This window comes from Mirounga angustirostris, unplaced genomic scaffold (assembly GCF_029215605.1).
Source record: "Mirounga angustirostris isolate CCGP_5_RB_7025 unplaced genomic scaffold, mMirAng1.0.hap1 SCAF_6, whole genome shotgun sequence".
Classification (NCBI taxonomy): Eukaryota; Metazoa; Chordata; class Mammalia; order Carnivora; family Phocidae; genus Mirounga; species Mirounga angustirostris.
This window is the reverse complement of record NW_026991714.1, coordinates 102,912,238-102,938,280: the sequence shown is the minus strand read 5'-3', so window position 1 is coordinate 102,938,280 and position 26,043 is coordinate 102,912,238. Positions and strand designations below refer to the sequence as shown.

Below are 26,043 nucleotides of genomic sequence, written 5' to 3'. Positions count from 1 at the left end.
TCCCAAGGAAGGGGAGAGTGCTGTCTCACGCACCCTCCTAATCTAGCATCAATTATCAGTGGTGTTTTTGTGTTCAGATTATTGTCCTTACATAACCTTGAGTTTGGGGTAGTGCTTTTATTCTAAAAGCATTTTCACATCTATGACTTCATTTTAGCTTTGGATCAACTCTGGGGCGGCTGAGCACACAGCCGTCAGTCCCGGGACTAGGGTGAGGGGCAGAGGGCCCAGCTGGAGGGCTCACAGGCCTGTCTGTTTGGCTTCCAGCAACGATCCACAGTGGCATCCATGATGCATCGTCAAGAGACTGTGGAGTGCTTGCGCAAATTCAACGCTCGGAGAAAACTGAAGGTGAGTCTTGCCTTTCCAGGCTGCCAGCATCCTGAAATCACAGCTGTTGACAGTCCACCCCCTGCCCCATCACAAGAGGAAGCCCCCTTTGTGGCTGGAGCTGAGCTATGAAGGTTATACATGTTGGGGGGCCCCAAAGATCTGAGGTCTTGAAGTTCTGGCCAGTGGCTGCCCTCTGCCTAACACCAGGCTATGCTTTTCTAGAGTCCAGCTGAATTCACAGGCCCCTCTTCTTTCCCCCAGGGTGCCATCCTCACGACCATGCTTGTCTCCAGAAACTTTTCAGGTATGTTTCCCCAGCTGTGCGCTTTAATTCTGCTGAGGTGAGTGGGTCAGAATGGGGTGTTGCCATCCCGGTGCTGGGTGTCTTAGGCAACACCTTGACCAAGATGAAGAAGACCCTGTTTTGAGGGGGCTGCTGCTGCTGGGTCCTATAACATGAGATTCTGGGGGACTTCTCTTGGGTTCACATTTATGAATTCTATTCCTTAGACCCTCCCGAGGAGTAACCTGCCCAGCCTCCCATTTACCTTGTCCCTGGGGATTCCTATTTAATTCTCTAAAGACTCTCAGCGCTTTAGGATTTTAGCCAGTTGATAGGGTATTGGACAATGGGCTGGGGAAAAGAAAGAAAGAGATGAGGTGTAGTGAATCTTCTCAACCACCACCATTAATTTGTCTACTGGGACGGTCTCTACTTCATTGTGTCTAAATAGCAATGACTAATAGAAATTTTTCCAGATGTTTAATCATTTTCCAGAGACTGTGCTTATAATATGCTTTGCAATACTAGCTGTAAAAGGGAAGAAAGAGAGAGCAGCAGGATGGAGGGAAAGCAACTTGCTTAAATTTGACGGAAAAATTGGGATAGTTGGGACCAGTAATTTGTAAATCACTTGATATTTCTTTTTAAGATGCAAGACACTCCACCCCACCCCACCCCACCCCACCCACCCCACCCCCACCCCCATCTTGTTTGCCCTCAGTGGAGAAGCACAGTGGCTTTCTTTGAGGAAAAGGTTAATGTCAAAACTTAACTGAAGGCAGAAGGTCTCTTCCCACCTTGCACACCACCCCCCACCTGGCCTTCCCAGCCCTGCAACCCCCCAGTCACACTGTTTTGGTTGAAGACTCCCTTTTCTCATTTTCATAGCGAGATTCCTTCCCTTGCTTTCCTTCTACACTGACATGGAGACAGGGTTGTTCGGCCGCCACTTTAGGCTAAGGTTGCTCCCTTGAGCTTGAGGGGCTTGTCTGTGCTGGTTCAGGGTAACCTAAGGGCCCCGGGTCTGAGGATGCCATAGCAAGGGCTACCGGGCACCGGAGGGGCAGGACTGGAGAGTGAGCCAGGGAAGTGTCCCACCTCAGGCCCATCCCCTGTGCTCCTGGTTTGGGGCTCATTCTTATGTGGGTATCCATGAGGGGAAGACGTGGTTGTGGGTTCTACTCTCACAAATGAGAGTAGAGATGGAGCTGTAGTTCCATATCAGACTTCTTGTCCTCAGAATTACTGGAAGCTTCTACTTTCTCAGAAGTGTGAGAGCCTTTTGGAGGACACTCGAGGGCATTTCTGTGCCAAACTAGAATGGTGATCTGTTGTCTCTCCGAGTAGAAGAAATGTGACGACAGGCTACTACTTCCCTTCTAGCCTGGGAAATCCTCCATCTCAACCCCCCCCCCCCCCATCCATTTCAGGAAATTGGTATCCTGGTTTCAGGAGACTGGGCTCTCTGTTAGGACAAAGCATTTTCACTCATTCTTAAAGAGCCTCCTCCTGTCCTTGTTGCCCAGACCTTGTCAGCCATTGAGCTCACTTTGCCCTGGGTCAGAGGAGACCAAAAAAGTGCTACAAGCATTCTAGGATGACCTCTGCTGCCCTGACTCTGGAACAGGTAGGGACAGAGCCTGTCTCTAGAAGCTTCTCTAGAAAGAGGTGTCACCAAGTATATCAAGAAGGAAGAGCGCCTGTGTGGTTTTTTTTTTTAAGGCGTGAACTAGGCTGTTTGCTGAGTTTACCCCAAACAGGGGGTGCGACCTGGACTCTAGCAGGTTCGCTAATAGTGGAATCAGGGGTTCTAGAATGTATTGCTTCAGCAGCCTTTGTTTTCTTTCCGGGGGCTCATTTCTTGGGCATCTTCACCCTCGGAATACTGAAATACAGGCTGAGAAAAACGGTCTGTCCTGGCTACCTGCCTGGAAGAAGGAAAGCAACCCGTGTCTCTGAGGAACTAGAGGATTAAGAGAGGGATAGGGAGCTGGGGCCCATCAGCAAACTTAGCTGAACAAGGGCCATGCACCTTCCATGGGCCTCAAATGCCAGAGTCCCTCCTGTTTGGAATATGGCCAGAGGACAGGGCTCTCTGATAATGTCCTCATTTAGGTCCCCTAGGGAGGGAAGGTGTGAAGGTGAGGCTCCGTTTCCTCACAGCCTCAAGCTAGGGCTCAGCTGCCTCAGAAAGGACACCGCCTCTCACCGATTCAGGCTTTTACCTGGACACCCTGGCCTGAGGTGCTCATGGGACAGGTGCCAGAGCTGTGGTGATCCCCACACCCTGACCGAACCCAGTCCTCTCAGGTCCCCAGACTGCTGCAGGGCTGGCTGCACCTGCTCATCAGCCTGCCCCTGGCGCCTTCGCTCCCCCAGCTCGGCTGGCTTGGCCACGCCGCCTGGGCCCTGCTGTGCGTGGGCGGCCAGCGGTTCCCGCGCCTCGTGCTGGGGCATGCTCGCTGCTGACGGGCCCCTGTGGCTTTGCGGCAGCTCTGTGCACTGAGAGATTGTATCCCCTCAGTTGGCAGGCAGAGCTCCGCCCCCGCCTCGCCTGCCGCGAGCGCCGCCGGCCTGGCCGGGCAAGGTACGTGGCATGAGTCCCCCGACCGCCTGCCTCGGCTCCCTGCCACCCCACCAGGAGGGCCAGCATGCCAGGCCCACTCACCAGGGAGGCGAGTCCCATGCTTGCGGGCTGAGATGGGCATGCCGGACGGACCACCTAACTTGGCATCTGCGAGCGCATTGGTGTCACAGAGCCCCCTAACCAGCCATGCATGCTGGGCGCTTGCCAACTCTCAGGAGGCAATAGCCTGGGGACGTGGAGCTGGGCAGCAGGAGGCTTTCCTCCAGACGGCCGAGAGCCTGGCCTGCCTGAGGGCTGCGGCCGGCGGCAGCCCCCCAAGAGACAGTCCTGGGTGTGGCCGGAGCTGCCCAGTGCTAGGACTAGGCTTCGTCAGCACTGCTGGGAGACCCCACAGAGGAAGCCACCATCCCCCTCAAAATCGTGAAGTCTGGCATTTGCAGGCCTCCAAGTCTGAAAGGCTCTAGAGTGTAGAAGCTGTGGGGAGAGCCGTCCCTGGGTTTGGATCCTAGCCCTGCCACACCCCGAGCGAGTCTCGCCAGCCTTCTCAGCCTCAGTTTCCTCCTTTCTCCGGTGGCGCTAATTTTTAAATAATATGGCGATGATTAAGATCATGTACGTCGAAGGCTCTCAACCCTGCCTGTAGAGGACAGTCTGTCAGACGTCCTGATGCTGACACCCCCACCCCAGACAAATAAAATCAGAATCCCTAGGGCATGGGATAGGCATAATGATTTTTGTTGAGCTCTCCAAAAGTGATTCTAAAGGGCAGCCAGAGTTCAGAACTCTGATGTATATAAAGCACTTAACATAGCAGGTGGTCAGGCATCGTAGTAAACACATTAAAAAAATAAGTTTCAGATCCCCCCAGCATGTAAAAAAATAAGTTTCACATCACCCCAGCATGACTGGAGATAGGCTCATAGGCCATTTTGGGAGGTCAGAATTCTTGTGAGGGAGGGATCCCTATTCTCACTGGAGAGAGAGGGGACCCGGCTTGGGTAGGAATGGCCCCTGAAGGGAAGAATGGCAGCAGTAATAGTGACAATGGTTTACACTTAGTGAGTACTTGCTACGTGCCAAGCACTCCACCTAGTGCTTTCCATGCATGGTCCCCTTAGGTCCCCACGCCTGTCCTGTGACCTAGGCCCTATTTTATCCCATTTTATAAAGAAACTGAGGTTCAGAGAGATAAAGTAACTCACTCAGTGTCATACAGGTACCAACTGGTAGATCCAGTGAAGTCCATCCAGGTGGATCAGACAGTTGGGCTGACTCCATCCCCCTGTGGCTCCCAGACTCTCCCATCCCACTGTGCTACGTTCCTGTGGCCTTGGTGACCAGCAGGTGTCACCAGCCTTCCTACACAAAGCTCGTCAGCCTTGAGCCTCATCCGTGCCTGGCTGGAATCCGTTTACTACCTCGCTATTCTGCCCAGTCCTTCCTGCTCAGTGGTTCCAGAGAGTAGACTGAGGAAAGAGGAGCAGATAGGACCCCATAAGCCTGGTGAGGACCTGCCCAGTCAAGGCTTCAACCTCCCTGGCAAAACCCTCCTGTAGGTGGTCCTGGTCTCTGTGTCTGTGTCTGTCTGTCCTCACGTCTGAGGTCTCCTTCGTGAACTGTGACACTCTTGTTTCTTAAGAGCTCTCAGGAGATGTCTTGCATCCTTCCAGCTTGGCCGTTCTGAGGAACTCCATGGCATCTAGGGACGGAGCCCTCACCTTTCACCCTGGCACTCTGCTTCCAGACCTGGGTGGAAGCTGTTGAAGGCAGAGTTCCCAGTACCCCAGGCAGCTCCTGTACTGAATGTGGTTTCTCCTCCCATGTGCAGTGTGTCCCTGTTTCCGCTGAGCCCTCTTCCGGGGCAGGAGAGATCCGGGGGCGCCACCCTGAGGGTCTGACGCAGCTTGAGAAGCCCTTCTTGCTTTGGGTCTCCCAGGAAGGGCCTCTTCCAGGGGCTTCAGGAGACTCCTGGCCCCCTTGTCAGACACAACAGACTCTTGCGGATCCGGCTGCCGGACTTAGGCTAGGGAGAGGGGACAGTGCAAGAGGCTTGATTTTCCTTTTTGTTTTCACAGCTGCCAAAAGCCTACTGAACAAGAAGTCGGACGGCGGGGTCAAGGTAGGTGTCTCCGCCCCTCTAGCCCAAGAGGGGTTCTTGGCTTTGTTCCTCCTTTCCCCAGGAACCTTCCTATCCTTGCTTTTCTGCTTCAAACCCAGAAACCTCTGTGCTCAGAACAGCAGGTTCCATTGGCCTGGGAGGGCAGAAGAAAAATGTATCTCTTTTGACCCTAGCTGGAACATAAAGACTCAGGGGAAGTGATCTAAATTATGGTTTCCTAGGGCTCAGTCCTGAAGCTGACTGCAGACGCGTGCCTCACCTCCACGGCTTGACTCTCGGGGTTTTTGAGGTCATTTGGGTAATCTTCTTTTTTCCTTTTTCTTTTTGGAGCACAAACCCTTTTTATCAAATGAAAGCAAAGTTGGCCTGGTTGACCCAGGGTGCAGGGCTTGGAACCTGAAGCCCCTGTCCTTCTAGTTTTTGGTCTTATCTCCAAAGCACTTCCAGAACCCAGCTCAGATGCCACTCAGTGAAAAGCGTCTTCAACTTTCTAGAGTTATAGGCTCCTCAGAAATAGGCGAGGGATGTGGTGTATCACAGATGCTCCCATTTGATGAGGGAGCTTTTCCCGTGGGATCACAGCAAGAGGCGAGAACAGGGGCGCACAGGGACCAGCGGAAAGCCTTAGTGGGAGTGGCTGCTTGGTGAAGGGGAAGGAGAGGTGGCTGGGGGTCCTCCTCACAGGGCCCAGAGTGTTCTGTAAATGCTTTGGGGGCAGAACAGGTCCTGGGGCTGGGGCATCGGATAGGCGCTCATACTATCTTGAAGCCTACCAATTGACACCATAGGGTATTTCAAACGATGAAATTATCCAAACCTTTACATCCCAACCGAAGTTGAAATGGGGCCTTTCCCCAGGATCTTTTGTCCCCAGCTGAGATATACACGTGTGCCCCATTCCCCTCCCCGCTCCCCTCCCTCTTTCCCTCATCCTCTGCATGCCTGCTTCTGTGTGCTTCTGCACCAAGGAGGGGAGCTTGGGCTCCACACACACCAACTGACGTGGATCTGGGGGTGTGACCAGCAGCCCCCCAGTTATAGGGACATGAACTGGAATGGGGGAACCAAGTTAGGAAAAGGTGGCAGGCTTAGCTGAAGAGAGATTTTGCATATTTCTATCCAGGAAAGAAGCTAGAATCAGTTATTCTTTACAAAGTATTTAATAAGTACCTATCAGAGGCCCAGTGCTGCACTCAGTTCTAGGGGCCCACAAAAGGTAGAAGAGGTGATGTGGTTTTCATCTAGCTTTGAGAAGTTGCAAGGTTAATTGAAGAGGAAATTGGACACATCTGGAATCAGCTAAGCACTGAATGGTCTATGGTACTGGACCCTACATTACATGGTTCAGTCCAAGAAGCTACTGGGCAAAAACTTACTGGAGAAAGCTTAAAGGATGTAGGAAGATTGGAACCCAGTCAGCGATTGCCTCTAGAGAATGGGATTGGAGGTGAGGACAGGATGGAAAGACACACCTTTAATTTTTCACTTTGTACACGTGTTTTCTTTAAAATGAGAAGGTGTTCCTGTTATAACTTAAAAACAACAAAATATTTTTATGGATTCTATCCTATATATTGATGTTCTCTGCCCAACTGGAACACGGGGTTTGTGCTAGAAGGATGTCGAAACTACAGCTGGATTGGTCTGGTTGGGCAGTGGGATTGGAGGTTTGTGTGTCAGACCACAGGAAATGTAGGCCACTGAGCAGGGAAGCTACGGGTGAGAGCAGTGTTTTTAAAAGATTTTGCTGAGTGTGTAAGGATGACTAGAAGAGGGTGGGAACTAGACACAGAGGTATCAGTTAGGATTTGTTATAATCTGGGCATAGGGTGAAGAAAAGGTGATTAGAAAGGACTACTATTGAAAATACTTCACCCCCAGAAGAACCCAGGCACCAACCCACGAGAATAGGCACTACCTACGGAGAATTGGTCCAGCTGTCACCAGGATTGTGAGGCTCTGATTAGCTGTTAGCTCTGTTTAGAGGTGTGTCCAAGGAAGTTCATACTGGATGTGTTAGAAAGGACCCATCAAAGATGATGTCAAAGTTCCTTGAATGTTGGAAGAATTGGTGGTACCTCTGCTAGAAATGGGAGTAGTTGTGAAGGAATACCCATTTTGATAGCAAGAGTTTTATTTGGACCCCACTGAGATGGAGAGACAGGTGATCTGGGGGGGAGAGGGCTTTTAAGGTGCTGGGAGTACCTGATGTGGCCCAGGGAAGAGGTCAGCACTACACATGGAGATGGGGACTCATGTGAGTGAATCCCATGCGTTCACTCACTCGGCCAGTTCCGTCCTTCAGGAGCTGGGAAGACAGCGATGTAATCCACCCTTTAAGGTGTTCAGAGTTGGGGAGAATCAGGGAAACCAGCAGTCCTGGGTGCTCTGGGCAGGTCTGTCGAAGGAGGTGTGCTCAGGGTGGGCCCTGGGGGAGCAGAGACCAGCTTCTAAGCCAAAACAGGAAATCTTCTGAAGGAGATGACCCATGAACTGGGCTGAAGGATCTTGCTAGGTCGAAGTGAGCAGGACAGGGAGGGGGATATTCCAGGCAGAGGGAATAGCATAAGATATATAGATTTGAAACAGTGTGATGATTCTGGGAACTTCAGTAGCTCCGAAAGGCTGAAGGAAAGAATGATTGCACAAAACAGGACCTGAAATAAAGCAGTTTCAGCCAAGATGGTGGTAAAAAGATGGATAATGAAGCCATTGAAGGATAGGTTTCTAATGGAACTTTCTAGATGGCTGACCCCAGGGATGAGTGTCAGGCGCAACTATGTAATATTAGTGGAAGGAACTAATTAAAAAGATACCGCTTACAGGGTCCAGCCTGGAATTCAGATTCAGGAAGCCTTGGGTGGGAGGCAGAATCTGAATTTTAATAATATTCCCCTTCTCCCATATGAATCTAAAGCACGTGAAGGTTTAAGAGTTCAGTAAAGACAAAATTTCAGGGCCATCTGTCATTGAGAGGCTGGAAGAAGAAGAGGAATCATCAAAAGGCAGAAGAGGTGGGGGAAGAACAGAAGTGTGCAACAATGTCGGACCTTACAGAGCACTGAGAAGGATGAGGGCATGGCAAGCAGACGGTTAAATAAATTGCTTCTAATGAGAACATACGTGGGGAAGCTAGTGTCCGACCCTGCTATGTGCCCAGCGAGTTCTGTGCATGAGAAAAGACTTTGAATATAGTGGTGGGAACAAAGGCAAAGATGCAAATGTTTAAGAAGGGAATGACCAACCAAAATTAAAAGGCCAGCAACAAGTTGAGGAAAATATTCACAGCAGGTGTGATATGAAGGGTTAATATTATTTTTATACAAAAAAGCCTCCGTAGGGGCACCTGGGTGGCTCAGTCGTTAAGCGTCTGCCTTCGGCTTAGGTCATGATCTCAGGGTCCTGGGATCGAGCCCCGCATCAGGCTCCCTGCTCAGCGGGAAGCCTGCTTCTCCCTCTCCCACTCCCCCTGCTTGTGTTCCCTCTCTCGCTGTGTCTCTCTGTCAAATAAATAAATAAAATCTTAAAAAAAAAAAACCAAAAACCTCTCCCTAGCAAATAAGAGTCCCCCCCCAAAACCCAGTAGATAAATGGTCAGAGAGGTTGCACTGAAAACCCAGAAAAGAGGAGGTAGAACTGGTTAACAAATGTGGAGGTTTAGCCTCACTAGTATCAGCAAAATGCAAGTTGAAATGAGGTGCCATATTTTGACTCTTTAAGTTTGGGATAGTAACGTAAATAGCAATGGCCCTTTTGGAAACAGACAGCATGTCAAACACCATAAAAATTGTCCCTGCTGGTTTTACCCTTTAATTTTACTTCGGGAATTTCTCCTAAAGAAGTAATTCAAGGGGCGCCTGGCTGGCTCAGTTGGAAGGGCATGCGACTCTTGATCTTGGGGTTGTGAGTTCAAGCCCCACACTGGATGTAGAGAATACTAAAATAAACAAACTTTAGGAGTAAAGAGAAATAATTCAAAGTATGGAAAAACTGAAAGCAGAAGGATGTTCAACATGACATTCTAACTGAAAAAATTGGCGACGATTTCAAAAGTCAATAAGATAATGACTAAATAATTACAGGAAACCAATTTACTAGACCTTTACAGAGTTATTAATTTTTCATGACTATATAATGATATGTTTTATATTAAGTGGGAAAAGTGGGATACAAAACAGTATACATACACTGTCATATAAATTTTGTTTAAAAAAAACGATGTGTTTGTCAATTATATTCAGTATATATTAAGTGGATGGAAGAGGAACTGGAGGAAACCCCATGAAGTGTTAATAGTAACTTCACTGGGTGATGGGAATTTGGGAAACTTTCATTTTATATATTTTTCTGTATTTTCTACATTTTTTACCTAGACCATGCAATCCTTTGAAAATCAGAATTAAAATCAAAATACTATTTGTTTTCAAAAGTAAGGCATCAACTCGGATGTAGCTTATAATGATGTTTCTAAATTACATGAGAAAAAAGACTAGCAAGAGAGATAGGATTATGGGTGGGTTTTTTTTTTCCCTTCTTTGTTTTCCAAGTTGTTCCTAACGTGGCTGCAGACCTTTTAGAATTTGGAACGTGTATATAACAATGAATGGCATGGTTGGACGTAAGTGCTACGAAAGGCAGAGGGGAAGGCAAAGCAAGATGTGTGGGGTTCGACTTTTCTGGACTCTCTTGAAGGTCAAGGTGACGACCCATGTGTATGAGGGAGGCCTGTGAGGTTGCTCAGAAGATGCTGACCTGTGAGCAGCCTGGGTCTCTTACAGACCCCACCTTGCTTTCCCAGCTTCTCACTTCCCAGTTCCTGGTGCTTAAGGTCTATCGGAAGGTTTCCTCCTCACTCTCCAGAAGCTTTCACAAGATGCTGGAATATTATTATTGCATGGGTTTGAGCATTGAGTTCACTTTGTGCTCTTGAGTGTAGGGACCCCAGGTTCTGATTCGGTTTCTCTGAGAGTGGATACAGGGACCCAGGGTCTGTAGAAGAATGACAGCCATTTGCGAGGACAAGACTGGAGGGGCCACAAACGCTCAGATCCCGAGAGGCCCCCAGTTGAGGACAGTTAGTGCATGTTGCTCATCCCAGGCCAGAGTGGCCATCCAGTCTTTAAAAAAAAATAAAGGAACAAAAGAAAAAAAAGAAAAAGGGATATAGCCATTTCCTTAAGTACTGTTTGAATATTTGTTTAAGTGTGGAAAGTAGGTTTGAATCCTTTTCTGGATTTCAATTTTAAATAAATATTTAATTTGTAAATAAAAGTGAGATGTGGTTCTTTAAAAATGATCTGGTATTTAAACAGTGCTGTAGTGGGCTGGTTGAGAGGAGCTCGGCTGTGCATGGCTGAGGGCAAAGCCCTGAAAGGAGGGAGGAACTGACAGAGCTCTACTAATCCAGTAGAAACCAACCCTTGAGTAGAAAAAGGAATGTCTTGGGTGTTCATGCCAGACAGTTGAGGAAAAAGAGATCCAGCTGCGGTTGGGAATTTCCTCCCCATTAGGTGAAGCAGACAATTGAAAGTGCTCGGCCTAAGGCAAGGTCCAGGTGAAAGCTGCCTGCTCCGGCCTTTCACAGCAAGAAAGGACATCACCAGAACCAAGGGTGGGCCCGGTCAGTGCTCCCAGAGTTTTCACTCCAGTGATCCTGGGCAAGTTAGAGACCTGTGCTCTGCTTTAGCCTGAGGGAAAACCAGAGTCAGCAAACCCAGTTCAACTCAGCAAAAGTTTGTTGATCGTATGCAACCTTTCAGGGATTTTGCTAGGCACAGAGGAGATGACAGAGATGGACCTTCCCTCACATTGTAAACACTCTGGTTGGATAAAAGGATAAGTATGAATGTAAAGCAACGTCCTCTTTTTGAGGAATAATTTTGGAAATAAAATCCCACATTTGGGGCATAAACAACAGGCTAATGCAAAAGAAGCCCAATTTGGGGGCGCCTGGCTGGCTCAGTAGAGCATGCGACTCTTGATCTCAGGGTCATGGGTTTGAGCCCCACGTTGGGCACAGAATTTACCTAAAAAAAAGAAGAAGCCCAATTATTTATAGGTTTTCTTTTTCTTTAGGTATAATTTTAAATTCTTTTAAATACTTGTAGTCCCCTCCTTTTGAATTTAATATTGTCCTGAAAATGTCCTCTAAAGTAGGATGTCAGCCTCTGGAGGGAAGGAACATTTACCTGACACATTCACTGTACCTAGAACAGTAGTCAGACAACAGGTAGACAGGTTCCGAGGGGTGTTCTGTCTCCCAGGAAGCTAATTATAAACTTCTTAAGTGCCTTTCACCTTTGATACAGTCTCCTGAGATGTATTTTCAGTGTTCCATGTGGTCTTTATTTTTATGCTCCTCTTTCACATCTGAACATAACGTCCGTGAGCATCTGGCCGAGCCTGAGGAATCATGCTTGCAGCATCCCCCTTGGTTTCCATCTTGACGTCTTTGTGATCACTCCACTTTTAGTCACCAGCACTCCTGTTCTCCCATGTCCCACTAATTGCAAAATGCAGTGAGATGCTGAAATCTTCTGGATGAGCACGGCCATACTGACAAAGAAGGGGATGACGCCAACTCACCGTTTATCAGATGATTTTCCAAAGCTCACCATCTTTATTCTGAAAAGCAGTGTAGGGATGCAGCAAAAAAGTCTCAGTTCAGGAGTCTAGTGTTTCCAAAGCTGAGGACAGCCTCGAATGGCTTTTGCTATACCTGGTAGCTGCTCAGCCGAATTTCAGGCAGACCTAGTAACGAGAGAAAATAAATAGCCTTACAGTGAGCCAGGCTTAGAAGCCCAAACCTACAAATTTGCAGCCAGATGTTACCTTTATAAACTTGTGACTTAACCTCTTCACAAAGCTTCCTGTGAGCAAGGCTGAGAATCTTAGAATACACTAAATCCGTGTTTGTGAACCTGACAGCGAAGGGCCCAGAGGCATGTGTGTGCCTGGTGGGCTACGTGCTGTGTGAATCCTTCGGGTGCTGGGCTCCAGGTCCCCTTCTTCCGCTCTTTTCTCCTGAGGCAGAGCCCACGCTGGTGCACTAACCTGCAGCATCTCTGTGCTTCTCTTCTTACCTCCTCTTTCCCCTTCTCTTTCCCTTTCGCTGTGGTGTGTCCAGAAAAGGAAGTCGAGTTCCAGCGTGCACCTAATGGTGAGCCTTGCCTGCCCACCCATCTGCCTACTCCATGCTGCCTGCACCCGCCTGCCAGCCACGCAACCCCATTCTGCCATGTGCGTGTACTTCACTCATCCTCACTGCATGTCTGTGCTGTATGGGCACGCGCGGCCTGTCCTGCCAGGCGGGGGCCGCGGCCCAAGGTCTCCCGGTGGCCTGACCGGTGGGCATCGGAGTGTACGGTGTGCCCCGCCCCCCCCTGCAGAGCTTGGACTGCCTCCAGCAGCCCAGGGCAGGACGTGAAGCTAGCAGGGACTGGGGGGAGTCCCAGGGAGAGACCCTCACATGCCGTTGCTCAGAAGGAGAGGCCCTGCTCTCCGGGCACTTACTGGCAGCCGGTGGGCATGTGTGCGGTGGGCAGAGAGCTGGTCTGCAGTAGGCTCACAGCCCCGAGCCTCGCTCTCTGGGCCTGTGCCCCTGGGCGAGTGCCTGTGAACAGGCCGTGCCAACGGTTCATCCTTCCCACCCAGCCCTCAGTGGGGACAGCTGAAAGACTAGAGAGAATGCATCTTCTTTCTCGTGGGACCCAGGCCACCAAGGGAGCATAGCAGGCCTGAATTGTTATGAAACCATCCATTAAAGCCAGAGGTGGGGCCATGTGGGTGACATCCCAGCCCTCTGCACATAGGGCGGGTTTAAGGGAGCCCTGGAGTCTTTGCCTCCTGCCAGGGTGTCTGTCTCAGCTGGGCTTTGCAGGCAGGACAGCCTTATCTGGTCAGCCCCAAACAGGTCGGACTTAGTAGCTGAGCGATGACAGCTCTGCTCCTTCTCAGGGGAGTGGTAGAGAGCAGAGTTCACATGAGTTTGACCCACATCCTGACTCTTCCTGGGACCCCTCTTCTCCAGCCTGAAGGGTTCAATGGGTTCTGGTAGCACTTGGTGCCTGGCTTAAGGTTCCATGCCTAGCCCTGGGTTTGGGGACATCTCAGCCATTGACAGCAACCTAGGGTTGGATGCCTTCAGGTCTGGTCCAAGGGGCCATAAAAGAAGCCTCCAGGCAGGAAGAAATAGGACAGTCTGGATAGCTTTCCGTGTGTATCCTAGGAGAGAAGAAGCACATCCTACCTGCCAGGGTCTCCTCGTTTGTGCCCTGCTCAGAGATGGTAGCTATAAGTTTGTCTGTCTTTTGAAGAACTTGCAGGCATCGGGCTGTTCCTCGGTGGCCACTGGCTCCATCGGGACTCCCGGTGAGACTGAGTACATCGGTGAGGGCATCGTAAGAGGCTCTCGGCCCTGGAGAGCAGCCTCCTTCCTTCCCCGTCATCTCCCCAAACCCTCCCTTGCTGTGCCACTCGGTGTAACGTTTCAAAAGGCAAGGAGATGTCCCAAGATACCCCGGTGGCCCGCTGTTAGGAATGTTGGCCTGCTGGGCAGCCTACTCTCCCAGGGGCGGGGTTCTCAGGCTACAGCCACCTCCCACCCCCAGATTCACCTGCCCCCCCTTGGAGCTCTGCCCTCACTCCTAGTTGAGCAAGTCCACGACTTACCAGGCAGAAAGGCCAACAGCACAGCCTTGTCTCTGCTCCCTGGGGGCAGTGGGTGCATTCTGTATCCAAAGTCACATCCCCCCTGTTTCCTCTCTGGACACCATCTTCTAGGCGAGGTTTTCTTTCTCTTCGTGCTCCTCCTCTTTTCAGGTCAGGCTTCAGGCTGGTGTCTTAAGGGAAAGGAAATGCAGGTGGCAGGTTGAAAGGGCAGCAGGAAACTGCCCACAGATAGGGGACCCAGAGTTTCTGCATTTTGTTCTGCTTTCTTATAAACCCCCCTTCTTTTTCCTGTGAAGTGAGAAGATCCTGACTTTCTTTGGGTAAAATGTGACTGTGCGATGACATGGCATCTGGCATAAGCAGAGATTTCTGGAGAGATGCTTTGAAACAAGCCTTTGGCCCGGGCCCACCTTAAGAGTGCCTCCAGCGTTAGGTCTCTGGGCCCCTCCACATACTCCCCTCCTCCAGTCGATCATCTCTCCGACCATTATTCCCATCCACACAGTATTACAGAGGCCACCTCAGGCCTAGCTCCTCCGGGCCAGGCCGGGGGGCAAGGGAGGTCTGGGAGTCGAACCTGAGCGGCTTTGGTGACTCCAGAGGAACTAAACCATCTGTTTTCTTGTCTCAGCCACAGAGCAACAACAAAAACAGTCTCGTAAGCCCAGCCCAAGAGCCCGCGCCCTTGCAGACGGCCATGGTACCTCCTGACTCCGGCTTCTCCACCCCTGCCCCTGGCTGCCTTCCTCTCCTTCTCCTTTCCTCTTCTTGCCCTCCCTCCCAGGCCTCCTTGGCCCTTTCCTTCTCATCCCTGTAGAGCAGGCTGCTTTGTGTCCTGCTCTGTGGGCCCCTTCCCCCTCATTTTCCCATGTGGCCATGCTCCTTCCTGCACCGCACAACTTCCGCTCCTGCTCCTTCTGCTGTTGGGGGTGGGGAAGAGTGGTCAGGGCTCTCAGCTAACCCTCTTAGCCCCAGGCGGGGGCCCCATGGGTCTGCTCTGGGGGCCGGGAAGGTGAGTGGCTTATAAAAGAGGGTAGGAGCTTTCTTGGGACCTGTCATTCAGTTCTTGGAGGCCTCCTTGTAAAATCAGCCTCAGCCTCTCCTCTGCAAAGCTACAAACAGGAAGGCGGGCTGGGGTCCCCCACCTCTGCATGGTGTCGAGGCCTCTGAGGTCCTGGAGAGCCCCATGTTGGGGGCACCGTGTGCTCCCAGAGCTCTTTCGCTGGTAGTGACTAACTAGAGAGTTCGCAGGGGGGATGCCTGGGAGGGGTGATGGGCCTGCTGCTCCTGCCTGCAGCCTGGGACCCTCATGCTGCCTCACGGCACAATAGGGCCAGGAACTCTGACGCAGGCACAGGTGGTAAAGCAGGCAGCTCCCTGGGCTCAGTTTGCTGAGGGGGAATCCTGGGTCTTTCTGGGAGACTTTAGTCTGGTCTCTCTATGTCCCTGCCTCCTACACACCCCTTGGTGAACGCTGTTGGCAGGGCCTGGCCTGGGCCCTCAGACCCACGGCTCCTCCAGCATATTTGTCCCGTGGGGAAAGAACCCTTAGATCCAGCAGGAATTGGGGACAGAGGCCCTTGTCCTCTCAGCTTCTCTGGTACCTGCTCTTGTTAAGTGCCAGGCCTGTCCTTCTTACTCAGCCAGTACTCTCCCCTAAATCTGGGGCTTCCCAGCTACCTGGGACCCAGGTGAGCCAGGATATTTTGTCTTGCGGGAGTGGCTGGTGGGCAGGCCTCTGTGGTCATCGTAGGGTCTAAGAGGGACTGGGCTAAAGGATGGGGTCCCTCAGTGAAGAGCCGTAGTTCTGTCCCCAGGTCAGGAGGATAATTTTCATCTTCTCTCACAGGAGCCACAAACCACCGTGGTACACAACGCTACAGATGGGATCAAGGTGAGTGGCTCCTGAGCTGGTCTCCTGCTTTAGGGATCAGCAAGAAACAGGTGGGCTGGGTCCTGTGGTGTCTGTGGGGCCTGTAGATGGCAGCCTGCAGGCCGCGCCTTGAGGCCAGATGTGGGCAGAGTCTAGGCTGGGGATAATGTGTACCTGTTTGTCGCTCCAGTCCCTGAAAGGCCATTATGCTTCATGCCCTATAGTCAGACAGGCCTGGGTTTGAATCCTGGGCCACTGAGTAAGTCACTGTAGTACTCTGCACCTCAATTTCCTTATCTGTGAATGAAGGATAATAATAATGGCATCTCCCTCCATGACTTGTGAGGCTTAAATGACAGCAAACAGCTAGAAAAAGAGACAAGAGTATAATCAGACCCTAGAGCATCCTCCATTGCCTCACCCCATTATGCTGTCAATAACTTTGTCGTCTTATTGGCACCCCCATTAGTAAATATTTACCGAGCCCCAAACCATCCATGGCTCTGGTCTACAGAGGTGACAAGACAAAAATCTCTCTCCACGGGTGTAGGGGAAGCAGATAATAAACCAAAATCCATATGAGTAAGATAAAATCCAATAGTGGTAAGTGCTATGAAGAAAATGACACAAAGGAAAGAGAGGGGGTGAACAGGGCTTTTCTTTAAGTGGCCAGGGAAGGACCTCCCTCGGGAGCTGAGTCTTTGAGCTAAAAACTAAACGGTGGGAAGGAAACAGCCAGGCAGACTCTGGGGCAGAGTGCCCTAGACAGGAGACCTGCAAGTGCAGGGGCTTAGCCAACATACAGAACAGAGGAAATGAAGCAGACAGAGCCAAGAGTGTGAGGCCTGGGGAAAGCGGCAGGAGGGGGATGGCACTGGAGAAGCAGGAGGCCTGCTACATAGGACTTCATAGCAGTATGCATCTTCTTCCGGCACCAAGGAGAAGCTATTGGAGGTTCTTAGCGGGGGAGTAATGTAGTCTCATTGACACTTTGAAAAGCCCCTCTGGCCATGTTAGGGGCAAGAACTTTAGGGAGGAGGCAAGCATGGATGCAGGGGGACTGGGAAGCTATTGTAGTCTAGGCGCCAGATACTGGTCACTTGGACTCAGAGCGTAGCTGTGCGTTTGAAGAGAAGAGGTAGGGGTGTCTGGCTGGCTCGGTTGATAGAGCATGCAACTCTTGATCTCGGGATTGTGAGTTCGAGCCCCACGTTGGGTGTAGAGATTACTTCAACATAAAATCTTTTTTTCTTTTTTTTTAAGGTTTTATTTATTCACTTGAGACACAGAGATACAGAAAGAGAGAGAGAGAGCATGAGCAGGGAGAGAGGCAGAGGGAGAGGGAGAAGCAGGCTCCCCTCTGAGCCAGGAGCCTGATGTGGGGCTCGATCCCAGGCCTCTGGGATCATGACCTGAGCCGAAGGCAGACACTTAACTGTCTGAGCCACCCAGGCGCCCCCATAAAATCTTTTTTTAAAAAAAAATGAAGAGAAGAGGTAGGAGACAGGATTTACTTTGGAGGTAGGACTGATAGATTTGAATTTAGGTTGGATAAATAAAATATAAGGGAAAGAGAGAAAGCTAAGATTCAACCTAGAATCAAACCTAGAAGAGGACTCCAGGTTTTAACAACAGGATAGATAGTGTCATTTACCGAGTTGGGGAAGAGTAGGGGGTTGGGGAGGACTGCGTTTGGGAATCCAGGGTTCTGTAAAAAAAAGTCAGATGGCAAGGGTGAAAATCAAACCTTTCATGATTCTTCCTTGCACCTCCTGCAGGAGCACATACTCTGCTTTTGTTCTGCTCGGTTCCTTTAGTGTCCAAGGGCCTGAGTGTATAGAAACATGTTCTTTTTGGCCTACAGGGCTCCACAGAGAGCTGCAACACCACCACAGAAGATGAAGACCTCAAAGGTAGGTGCTGACCCTTGGTGGGGAAGGGACCCTAGCAGTGTCCCAGGTACATTGGCTCTTGTTTGTCCCCAGAATTGAGAATGATGACTCCTTATACTCTAGGAGAGGGCTTGGCATAAAAAGCTCCTTTTCATGGGCTAAGATGTGAGGTCCCTGCCTGGCCTGGCTGGGCTGGGCAAGAGGCTTCTCTTCTTTGACCCCAAGTCTGGAATAGCTAAACCAGAGCTTTTCCTGAGGCTTTCCAGGGCCAGGGCTCAGAGAACCATTCCTATTGCTGATAATGATGTAACATCCCAGTAAAGGAACGTCCTGAGTCCCTGCAGAAGTAGCCCACAAATACAGTGAGTCATTAGGAGGGTGACCCATTGTCCTGATTCCCCTAGGGTTGAGGCGATTCCCAGGATGTGGAACTTTCAGTTTTAAAACTGGAACCGTCCTGGGCACATTGGGATCAGTGACTCTTGTCACAAAGTCTTGTCATGAATGATGGAATCAGGACCACATTTGGCCATGTCCTGGTGGTCCCTTGAGGAGGTGTGGGAGGGCATGGCAGACCAGACCACCGGGAATCTCTGTCCTGTTCTTCGGTTTGGCCTCCTGGAATTGCTCCCTTTGCCATCAGTAAGTGACCTGAGGCCAGGCTCGCAGAACAGATGGAGAAATGCTGAAGGACAGAGCTGAGAGAGCACACCCAGGGGCAGTAAAGGGGCAGTAAACCTTTGGGAACCAAAAAATAGAAAGCATAAACATATAAGGTAGTAAAGAACTGTACCTCTAGGGCTGCTGGGATTCAGGCCAGAGCAGTTCAGTTCTGGTGATGCCGTGGAGTGGCTCCTTCACGGCTCTTGACCTTGTAGCCTGGCCCCCTACAACATCTTCCCTGGGAGCAGGGGTCCTTATACAGGCTATTTGAAGGCTCCTCTGGAAGCCACAAGCCCAAGTCTGCACCTTCCTGGGGCTGTCAGCTGGGAGGCCTCTCTGGCAGAGGCGGCAGCGTGGGATGTGGTCCAGGTGTCCCCAGCAGCCCGAGGCGTTGCCTTGCCCCGGCTCTGCAGTGCCACGGGCTTGGGTCCTGTCTGGCTTGCTCGCTCACCTGCCTTGTTCTGTTTGTTTTGGCTGCTCTGCCTTGCCCTGCCCTGCCCTGGCTGGCTAGCTGCCCCGCTCCGCACTGGGAATGGCAGCTCGGGGCCTGAAGGACGGAGCTCCCGGGACAGAACAGCCCCCTCTGCAGGCATGCAGCCCCAGCCTTCTCTCTGCTCCTCAGCCAGTAAGTGTGAGGGAGGCACAATCTGGCTTCTGTCTCCCTGGCTCATCCTGAAGCCCCTCAGGGATCTCCCCACCCCCGCTCCCCCAGAGCTGTCAGCCCAACCCAGCTGTCTGTCTTAGTAAGCTTGGGGAGCTCGGCCTCTGCTGGGTGGGGGAGCTGATTGGAGGTGCTGTTAATGCCAGGCAGGGGCCCCTGGGACCAGGGCCCAAAGACATAAAGGAGAGTGGGTAGAAGAACTTGGCATGGTGGGAAGGAACAGAAAGCCCCGGGGACATTCAGTGGGCCTCACGGCAGCAATGAGAAGAAAGAAGGGCCGAGTCCGAAATCAGGTCAAAGGTGGTGGGAGCGGGGCTGATGATGAAATTGCTGTAGCCAAGAGCCATATTGGGATGTGGTGTTGCCTGAGGCTCAGCATATCATATTAAGAGCATGAGGCTTGGGGTGAAACAGACCCGAGTTTAAATCCCAGCTACACTACCTCCAGAAATGTGTGAAGCAGCTTACACCTCCCAGAGCCTCAGCCTCCTTCTCTATAAAGTGGGAATAAAACAGCACCTACCTCAGAGCACTGCCGTGAAAAATAAATGAGAGAGTAGAATGTCTTGATACGATGCCTTGCTGGGTTAATGGTAGCTCATATTTATATTTTAAGTTATGTCTGTGTAGAGAATGCCTTTGTCTGCTTCTTTTCCTTCTACCCTCTATCCTTTTAGAGTTTATAAACACAATCCTCTTCACCCATAGGGCCCCAGTCAGGTCCTGCACATGGGTTTGGTGGGGTTGGGGAGGGGGTGTGTGTGTGTGTGTGTGTGTGTGTGTGTGTGTGTGCACGTGACCTACCTGCTTACCTCTGGGACGTGGATAGAGCTCGTTTGTTCCCCTAACGTGCTGCTTACTCACCTGGAGCTGCCTCCACGACAGGGCTGGTGGCTGTGGGGCCCCCCCCTGGCCATGTCTTTGGCTGTGCTGCCCTCTCCCAGCTGTGCCCCTTGGCTGCGCTGTTCTAATGCGCCCATTTGTCTCGCAGCCTCCCACTCCTGTGAGGAGAGCCTGGGCCAGCCCGGGGCTCTGGTCAGGGTTCGCCTGAGCACAGTCTGAGCCCTCTCTTACCCTAGCGGTGCCCCTGCTCATAGTGGTGCTCCCCGTCAGGATACCACCAGCAGCAGTCCCTTGGCTTTGGATGGGGTAGGGGTGGGGGGCTCTGAGGGCACCAATTCTGCCTGCCTGTCATTCTGAGCCTTGTCTTGGTTTCCTTGAGGGACACATCCTGGCATGAGAGCTGGTGTGAGATTTAGAGCTTTCCCAAGGCTCGTCCAGGGTAAATGGAGCCATCTCTCTGGTGAGAAGCTCCGCTTAAAAAGAAGGTTTATAGTTCCAAGATCCTTTATCCCCAGAAAAGCCCTGTGGAGGAGATGAGCAGGGTGAAGAGAATTATGCATCCATCCCAGGGCTCCGTTCATCCTTTCAGAGCCCTCATCCCTGGCTAGGTTCTGCTCTCAGGCTGGCTGTTGCCCAGGGCTAGGTTCTGGACCACTGAGTGAGGGCTAGGGGTGGTGTGGTGGTGGTAGTAATTGAGACCTGACTGAGCCCCTTCAGGTGAGAGAAGTAAGCAGGTGGTGGAGATAGCCATATCAGGAGATGCTTCTTAGAGAGGCTGAACGTGCTGCAGATGGGATGCACGGAGTCTGGGCAGAGTATTAATGATGGCCAGGCTCCTCAACTGTAAAAGACAAGAGTGTTTTCTGCATCCTGGTTGTTGATGGAGAGGGAGACAAAGGCCAGAGAACCATACCTAATGGGTGGACTTTGGGAGGAGGGGGCCGTTAGCTCTATAGGACAACAGAGAAGGAATGAAGAGAAAAGTGGGCTCACTTTTCCTGCAGAGGGCCTTAATGTTCAAGACAGGGAAGAGGGTTATCTTTGTCACAGAGATCACAGGGGATTCTCTGAAGGATTGGGGAGGGCTCTGTCACTTGGGAGCTCCCCAGTTCCATGCAGGTAAATTGCTGGGTTTTTCCCCCCACAGTGCGAAAACAGGAGATCATTAAGATCACAGAACAACTGATTGAGGCCATCAACAATGGGGACTTTGAAGCCTACACGTGAGTAGAGACCCATTTCCTTGTGACCCAAGTCATCTCTTGAGGCCTTCCATCCTCCCCAAAATCAACTTGGACCCTGGGAAAAGGGAAAGCTGGGCCTTGGGCATAGTGCCTGAATTAAACACCAGGCCCTTGGGCTGGGATCTCTCCCAGGTAGATACCCTGTGATAGCACCCCGCACCTCCGAAGATCCTAGCCATCTTGTCAGGCCTAGCCCACAGCTAACCTGCTGCAGGACAGATGCCACTGACAAGAAAACAAGACAAGTCACCCCTGTAGGAGACTGACAGGCTGCTTTTCTTTCTGCAGGAAGATTTGCGATCCAGGCCTCACTTCCTTTGAGCCTGAGGCCCTTGGTAACCTCGTGGAGGGGATGGATTTCCATAAGTTTTACTTTGAGAATCGTGAGTGGGTTCGTGCTGCTGATATACTCCTGCCTGCCCCTTCACCCCCTTTGCCTCTGTCCCTGCTCCCCTTCTCCTCTTCCCAGTTGCCCGCTTTTCCCTTGTTTGACCTGCTTGGCTGCACCCTGGTCTATGTGTTTGCCTCCTTGTACCCCGAGGATGGTCTTAAACTGACACCTTGGAAGGACCTGCTCCAGAGCCCCTACGTGCCCCTTCATTCTGCAGCAGCTTTGTGGCAGAACTGGTTTCACAATCAGGGTCACTATTCCATTCAGCCTCACCTCTCTCCGCAAAGACTGGAAACCACTGAGATCAGGTTGAGATGTCAGCAAGTAATAATGAAGCTCTTTATCTACAGGTTTCACAGTAGAGGAAAGTAAAACCAGGATAAGAATGCACAAGCAAGTAGCAGGGCACTGTAGGTGATTTGTGAGATCAGAAGCTGTGGCTTGGGTCCCTCCTGAATATGGAGGGAGACAGTCCTGGCTGAGGGGCTGTGTACTCTGGACAGTTCGTGGAAGTCCCAGGGGATAAGAAGATGAATCACCACCTCCTCCTATCTTTCTCTCCACTCTCTAGCACCCTCCTCCTCCCTATTTTTTTTTTTCTTTTCTTTCCTACATTATCCTAGGCCTTCCCCATCCTGCCCCAAGTTCTGTTTTATTTTGTCACTGTTTTCTCTACTAACTACCAACCTCATCATGTCTCAGCTGCAAATGTAAGCCCTTGGCTATCTAAGTAATTCTATTAGCCAGAAGCAGCTTCAGAGTTTATAGAAGCCCTAGGGAGGGTCTCAGGTAGCCCCTGTCCCACATTTGAAATGAATTAAAATGTGAATCTCATTAAAAGCCACACAATCTGCCGTGTTCATGATAATGGTAACACAACTTCTTTTACCTTTCCCCCAGAGAAACCTGAGAACCCTGGGGATCTCCTGAGCTTGGTGCTTTGGTGATTCTATTTTAACTTTGGACGTTTTTGGTTTTTTCTTTCTAAATCACAAATGCACTTTGAAATCTTAAGCTCTTGATTTTGCTCTGCAGCCAGTTAGGGACAAGCCAACCCTTAGGAAATCTAAACATCAGCCTGGAAGAGTGGAAAGATCTTAGGCTTTAGTGAAGAGTCATATGGTCTTGAGTTCAAATGTTGTGTGATTTGAGCAAATTACTTAACGTCCTTGAACCTGTTTCATCATCTTACAATAAAGATAATCATATTGACCAAGAAATATAGCTTATGTATGTAAAAACCCCCAGCACAATGTCTGATTAAAGTAGCAGTGGCTATTATCATTGTTCTCCACCTCTTTCTTCCTTTTGGATAACTGAGACTAATGTTCTGGGATTTCCTGGCCTCTGGTGTGTGGGGGACTTAGAGACTCCCTGAATGGCTGCTGGAGAGAGGGTGAGACCTGAAGTGCAGGCGGGGAGGGAAATCCGTGCTCAGGCCTGACGCCCTCCTACCTCCCGCACTCTGCCTTGCCCCCTGCAGTTCTGTCCAAGAACAGCAAGCCCATCCACACCACCATCCTGAACCCGCACGTCCACGTGATCGGGGAGGACGCAGCTTGCATCGCCTACATCCGCCTCACCCAGTACATCGATGGGCAGGGTCGGCCTCGCACCAGCCAGTCGGAGGAGACCCGGGTCTGGCACCGCCGGGATGGCAAGTGGCTCAATGTCCACTATCACTGCTCAGGAGCCCCTGCTGCACCGCTGCAGTGAGCTCAGCCACAGGTGCACCTGGTAGGGGGGGTGAGGAAGGGGACAGATGGGATCAGAGGAGGAAGAGGAGGTTGAAAAGTGGCACTGGGGGAGGAGACGTGGACCATCCCAGAGGAGTGGCAGAAGCCGTCAGACAGACTTCGTCTGGCCCCAGGACTCCCAAGCTGAGCGACTTTGGACAGGTTACTTCCCTATCCTAAGCCTCAGTTTCCTTAGCTGTCAAAAGAGAGAGAGAGAGGGGTACCTACTTCACTGAGTTGAGGATTAAATAAGATACTCGTAAGTGAAGCATTTGCTCAGCAAATGTGAAGCGATGTTATATTTATTTATTTTTAAATTTTATTTATTTATTTGACAGAGAGAGACACAGTGAGAGAGGGAACACAAGCAGGGGGAGTGGGAGAGGGAGAAGCAGGCTTCCCACTGAGCAGGGAGCCCGATGGTGGGGCTCGATCCCAGGTCCCCGGGATCATGACCCGAGCCGAAGGCAGACGCTTAACGACTGAGCCACCCAGGCGCCCCCGATGTTATATTTAAATGCTAGCTTCTCCCCCATCCTCCACCTTCTCAGGCAGACTTGGCCACGTGTATCGTGTGTTGAAGTCCCTGGAACTCATCTGTGTGCTTATTGTCCTTTGTTCTGTTACCACGTCTGTCCTCTTTGACAGGGGCATTAGGAGATCCCAGCCGGAGGTCAAACCTTCGCAGCCAGAGGCTCTGGAGGGCCTGAGTGACAGCGGCAGTCCTGTTCGTTTGAGGTTTAAACAATTAAATTACAAAGCGGCAGCAGCCAATGCACGCCCCTGCATGCAGCCCTCCCGCCCGCCCTTCGTGTCTGTCTCTGCTGTACCGAGGTGTTTTTTACATTTAAGAAAAAAAAGAAAAAAGATTGTTTAAAAAAAAAAATGGAATCCATACCATGATGCGTTTTAAAACCACCGATAGCCCTTGGGCTGGGAAGAAGGCAGGAGTTTGTGTGACACCCATCCTGGCGTGAGCAGCCGGCTCACCCACCCAGCCCTGAAGAGGTGAGCCCGGCCTCTGGCCTCCGTGGACTCAGGGGACCAGGCAAGAACTCTTGACGGAGCTTTGGGGGCTGTGATGTGATTGCAGCCCCTCAGGTGGCCTGCCTGCCCCAGGTCTAGGAATGGACTTCTTCTGAACTTGCATAGCGCCTAGAATGAGGCTGATGAGAACATCGTGGCCATCAGACCTACTTGGAAGAGAACACAGAGCTCCCAGCCTGCTGTGGAGGCAGCTGAGAAGCAGTGGCCTCGGGACTGAGGGCCTGGACGTTGCTGTACTGTTCCATTTAGCGTAGAAGGGAAGAGAATTGGTGCTGCAGAAGTGTGTCCGCTACAAAGCTGATGAGAAACCTTGTGTTAGTCTGACATGTACTCACTTACTCATCCATTTCTATAGGATGCACAATGCACGTGGGCCCTGATACTGAGGCCCAATACCTGCAGCTGGGAAGAGGGAGGGGTTGCTGCTTTGCTTTGTGTTTGTTTTCTTATAACTTAGCAAGGAGAGAGCCAGGCCCTGATCAGGGCTCCCCTTGCTGCCTTTGGCAGTTCTGTTTCTGTGCTGATTTGGACCATCTTCGTCTTGCCTTTTCATGGTGGTGGTCCCCGTGCTGACCCCCATCTGGGCCTGGGCCCTCTGCCAAGTGCCCCTGTGGGATGGGAGGAGTGAGGCAGCAGGATTGAGCTGATGGTTGTTTCTATGCATTCAGGCTGCCCTCAGGACTGCCTCCCTTCTTACTCTTCCCTTGCTGCACGTCCATCTCTTTTCCTGTCTTTGAGATTGACCTGACTGCTCTGGCAAGAAGAGGTGTTCTCTTTAAAGAGGCCTCTCTACTGACCAACTGAAGTATATGACTTACTGCTGGACAATCTGCATGGGCATCACCCCCCCACACACCACCTGCATGTACCCAAAAGAGGTGTCCAGAGCCAAGGCTCCTACATTCATTGTCCCTCTCTGTGCTCAAGGAGTTCCATTCCAGGAGGGAAAGATCTATACTGTAAGCAGATAGCAGAGAAGATAATGGAGGAGCAATTGGTCATGGCCTTGGTTTCCCCAAAACAACTGTGCAGACTTACCTGCACAAATATCTGCACTATTGGGGGAAAGGTGGGTAAACCCCAGCTTCCTGGACTACCTTCAGGAGGCACAGGAGCTGGGAGAAGAGGCAAAGCTACAGGTTTACCTTGGAGCCAGCTGAGAAGAGAGCAGACACACAGGTGCTGGTGCTTGGGTTCAGCCAGGCTCCTCTGAGCACCTCATGCATGCCTCAGCCCCTGGGCCTAGCCCTTTCTTGCCCTGCAGCCTGCAGTACCAGCACGCAGACGCCTTCACCACCTGGTTTGGTTTTGCTGGCTTGAAGACAAATGGTCTTAGAGTTCATTAAGACCCATAGCTTCATATGGCTGCTCCAGCCCCACTTCTTAGCATTCTTACTCCTGTTCTGGGGTTAATGTCAGCATCTATAGACAATAGACTATTAAAAAAAAAAAAAAATCACCTTTTAAACAGGAAATGGAAGGCATTTGATGCAGAATTTTTGCATGATGACATAGAAATAATTTAAAAATAGTTAGTGTTTGTTCTGAATGTTGGTAGACCCTTCCTAGCTTTGTTACAATGAAACCTTGAACTGAAGATATTTAATAAAATAACCTTTAAACAGTCCATTGTGTTACTGCTGTTGGAGGCTGATGGCCAAAGGCTTAAGAGTTTAGCCTCCTGAGTTAAAGCTTCAGATG

The 26,043-nt window shown here is 50.9% G+C and overlaps 1 protein-coding gene and 1 long non-coding RNA gene across 32 annotated transcripts in view; one reads left to right on the top strand and one right to left on the bottom strand.

Annotated features, from left to right (window-relative positions):
• CAMK2G (calcium/calmodulin dependent protein kinase II gamma) overlaps positions 1 to 25,969 on the top strand; it is a 54,679-nt gene extending 28,710 nt beyond the window's left edge. For 5 of the 29 annotated variants that reach the window (XM_045878110.3, XM_045878109.3, XM_064594848.1 and 2 more), the window contains 13 exons: positions 268 to 351; positions 595 to 637; positions 3,141 to 3,203; positions 5,279 to 5,322; positions 12,449 to 12,481; positions 14,624 to 14,692; positions 15,842 to 15,886; positions 17,730 to 17,778; positions 18,932 to 19,045; positions 21,072 to 21,147; positions 21,457 to 21,551; positions 23,043 to 23,287; positions 23,944 to 25,969. In XM_045878110.3, coding sequence (XP_045734066.1) covers positions 268 to 351; positions 595 to 637; positions 3,141 to 3,203; positions 5,279 to 5,322; positions 12,449 to 12,481; positions 14,624 to 14,692; positions 15,842 to 15,886; positions 17,730 to 17,778; positions 18,932 to 19,045; positions 21,072 to 21,147; positions 21,457 to 21,551; positions 23,043 to 23,275 — 948 coding nt within the window. In that variant the 3' untranslated portion in view covers positions 23,276 to 23,287; positions 23,944 to 25,969. Of the gene's footprint in view, positions 1 to 267; positions 352 to 594; positions 638 to 3,140; positions 3,204 to 5,278; positions 5,323 to 12,448; positions 12,482 to 14,623; positions 14,693 to 15,841; positions 15,887 to 17,729; positions 17,779 to 18,931; positions 19,046 to 21,071; positions 21,148 to 21,456; positions 21,560 to 22,459; positions 22,841 to 23,042; positions 23,288 to 23,943 lie in introns of those variants that run through there. The other 24 variants (XM_045878117.3, XM_045878114.3, XM_064594851.1 and 21 more) reach the window with 19 other exon arrangements.
• On the bottom strand, positions 9,047 to 18,929 carry LOC123846559 (uncharacterized). Of its 3 annotated transcripts, none has more exons than XR_008506345.2 (5): positions 18,551 to 18,929; positions 16,040 to 16,231; positions 13,993 to 14,162; positions 13,571 to 13,698; positions 9,047 to 12,072 (listed from the first exon to the last, which is right to left on the bottom strand). It is a non-coding gene; the product is annotated as an uncharacterized LOC123846559 (long non-coding RNA). The 3 variants fall into 3 exon arrangements; XR_006791310.3 differs by having other exon boundaries at positions 16,040 to 16,162; XR_006791311.3 differs by lacking the exon at positions 16,040 to 16,231.
• Positions 25,970 to 26,043: the final 74 nt, after the last annotated feature.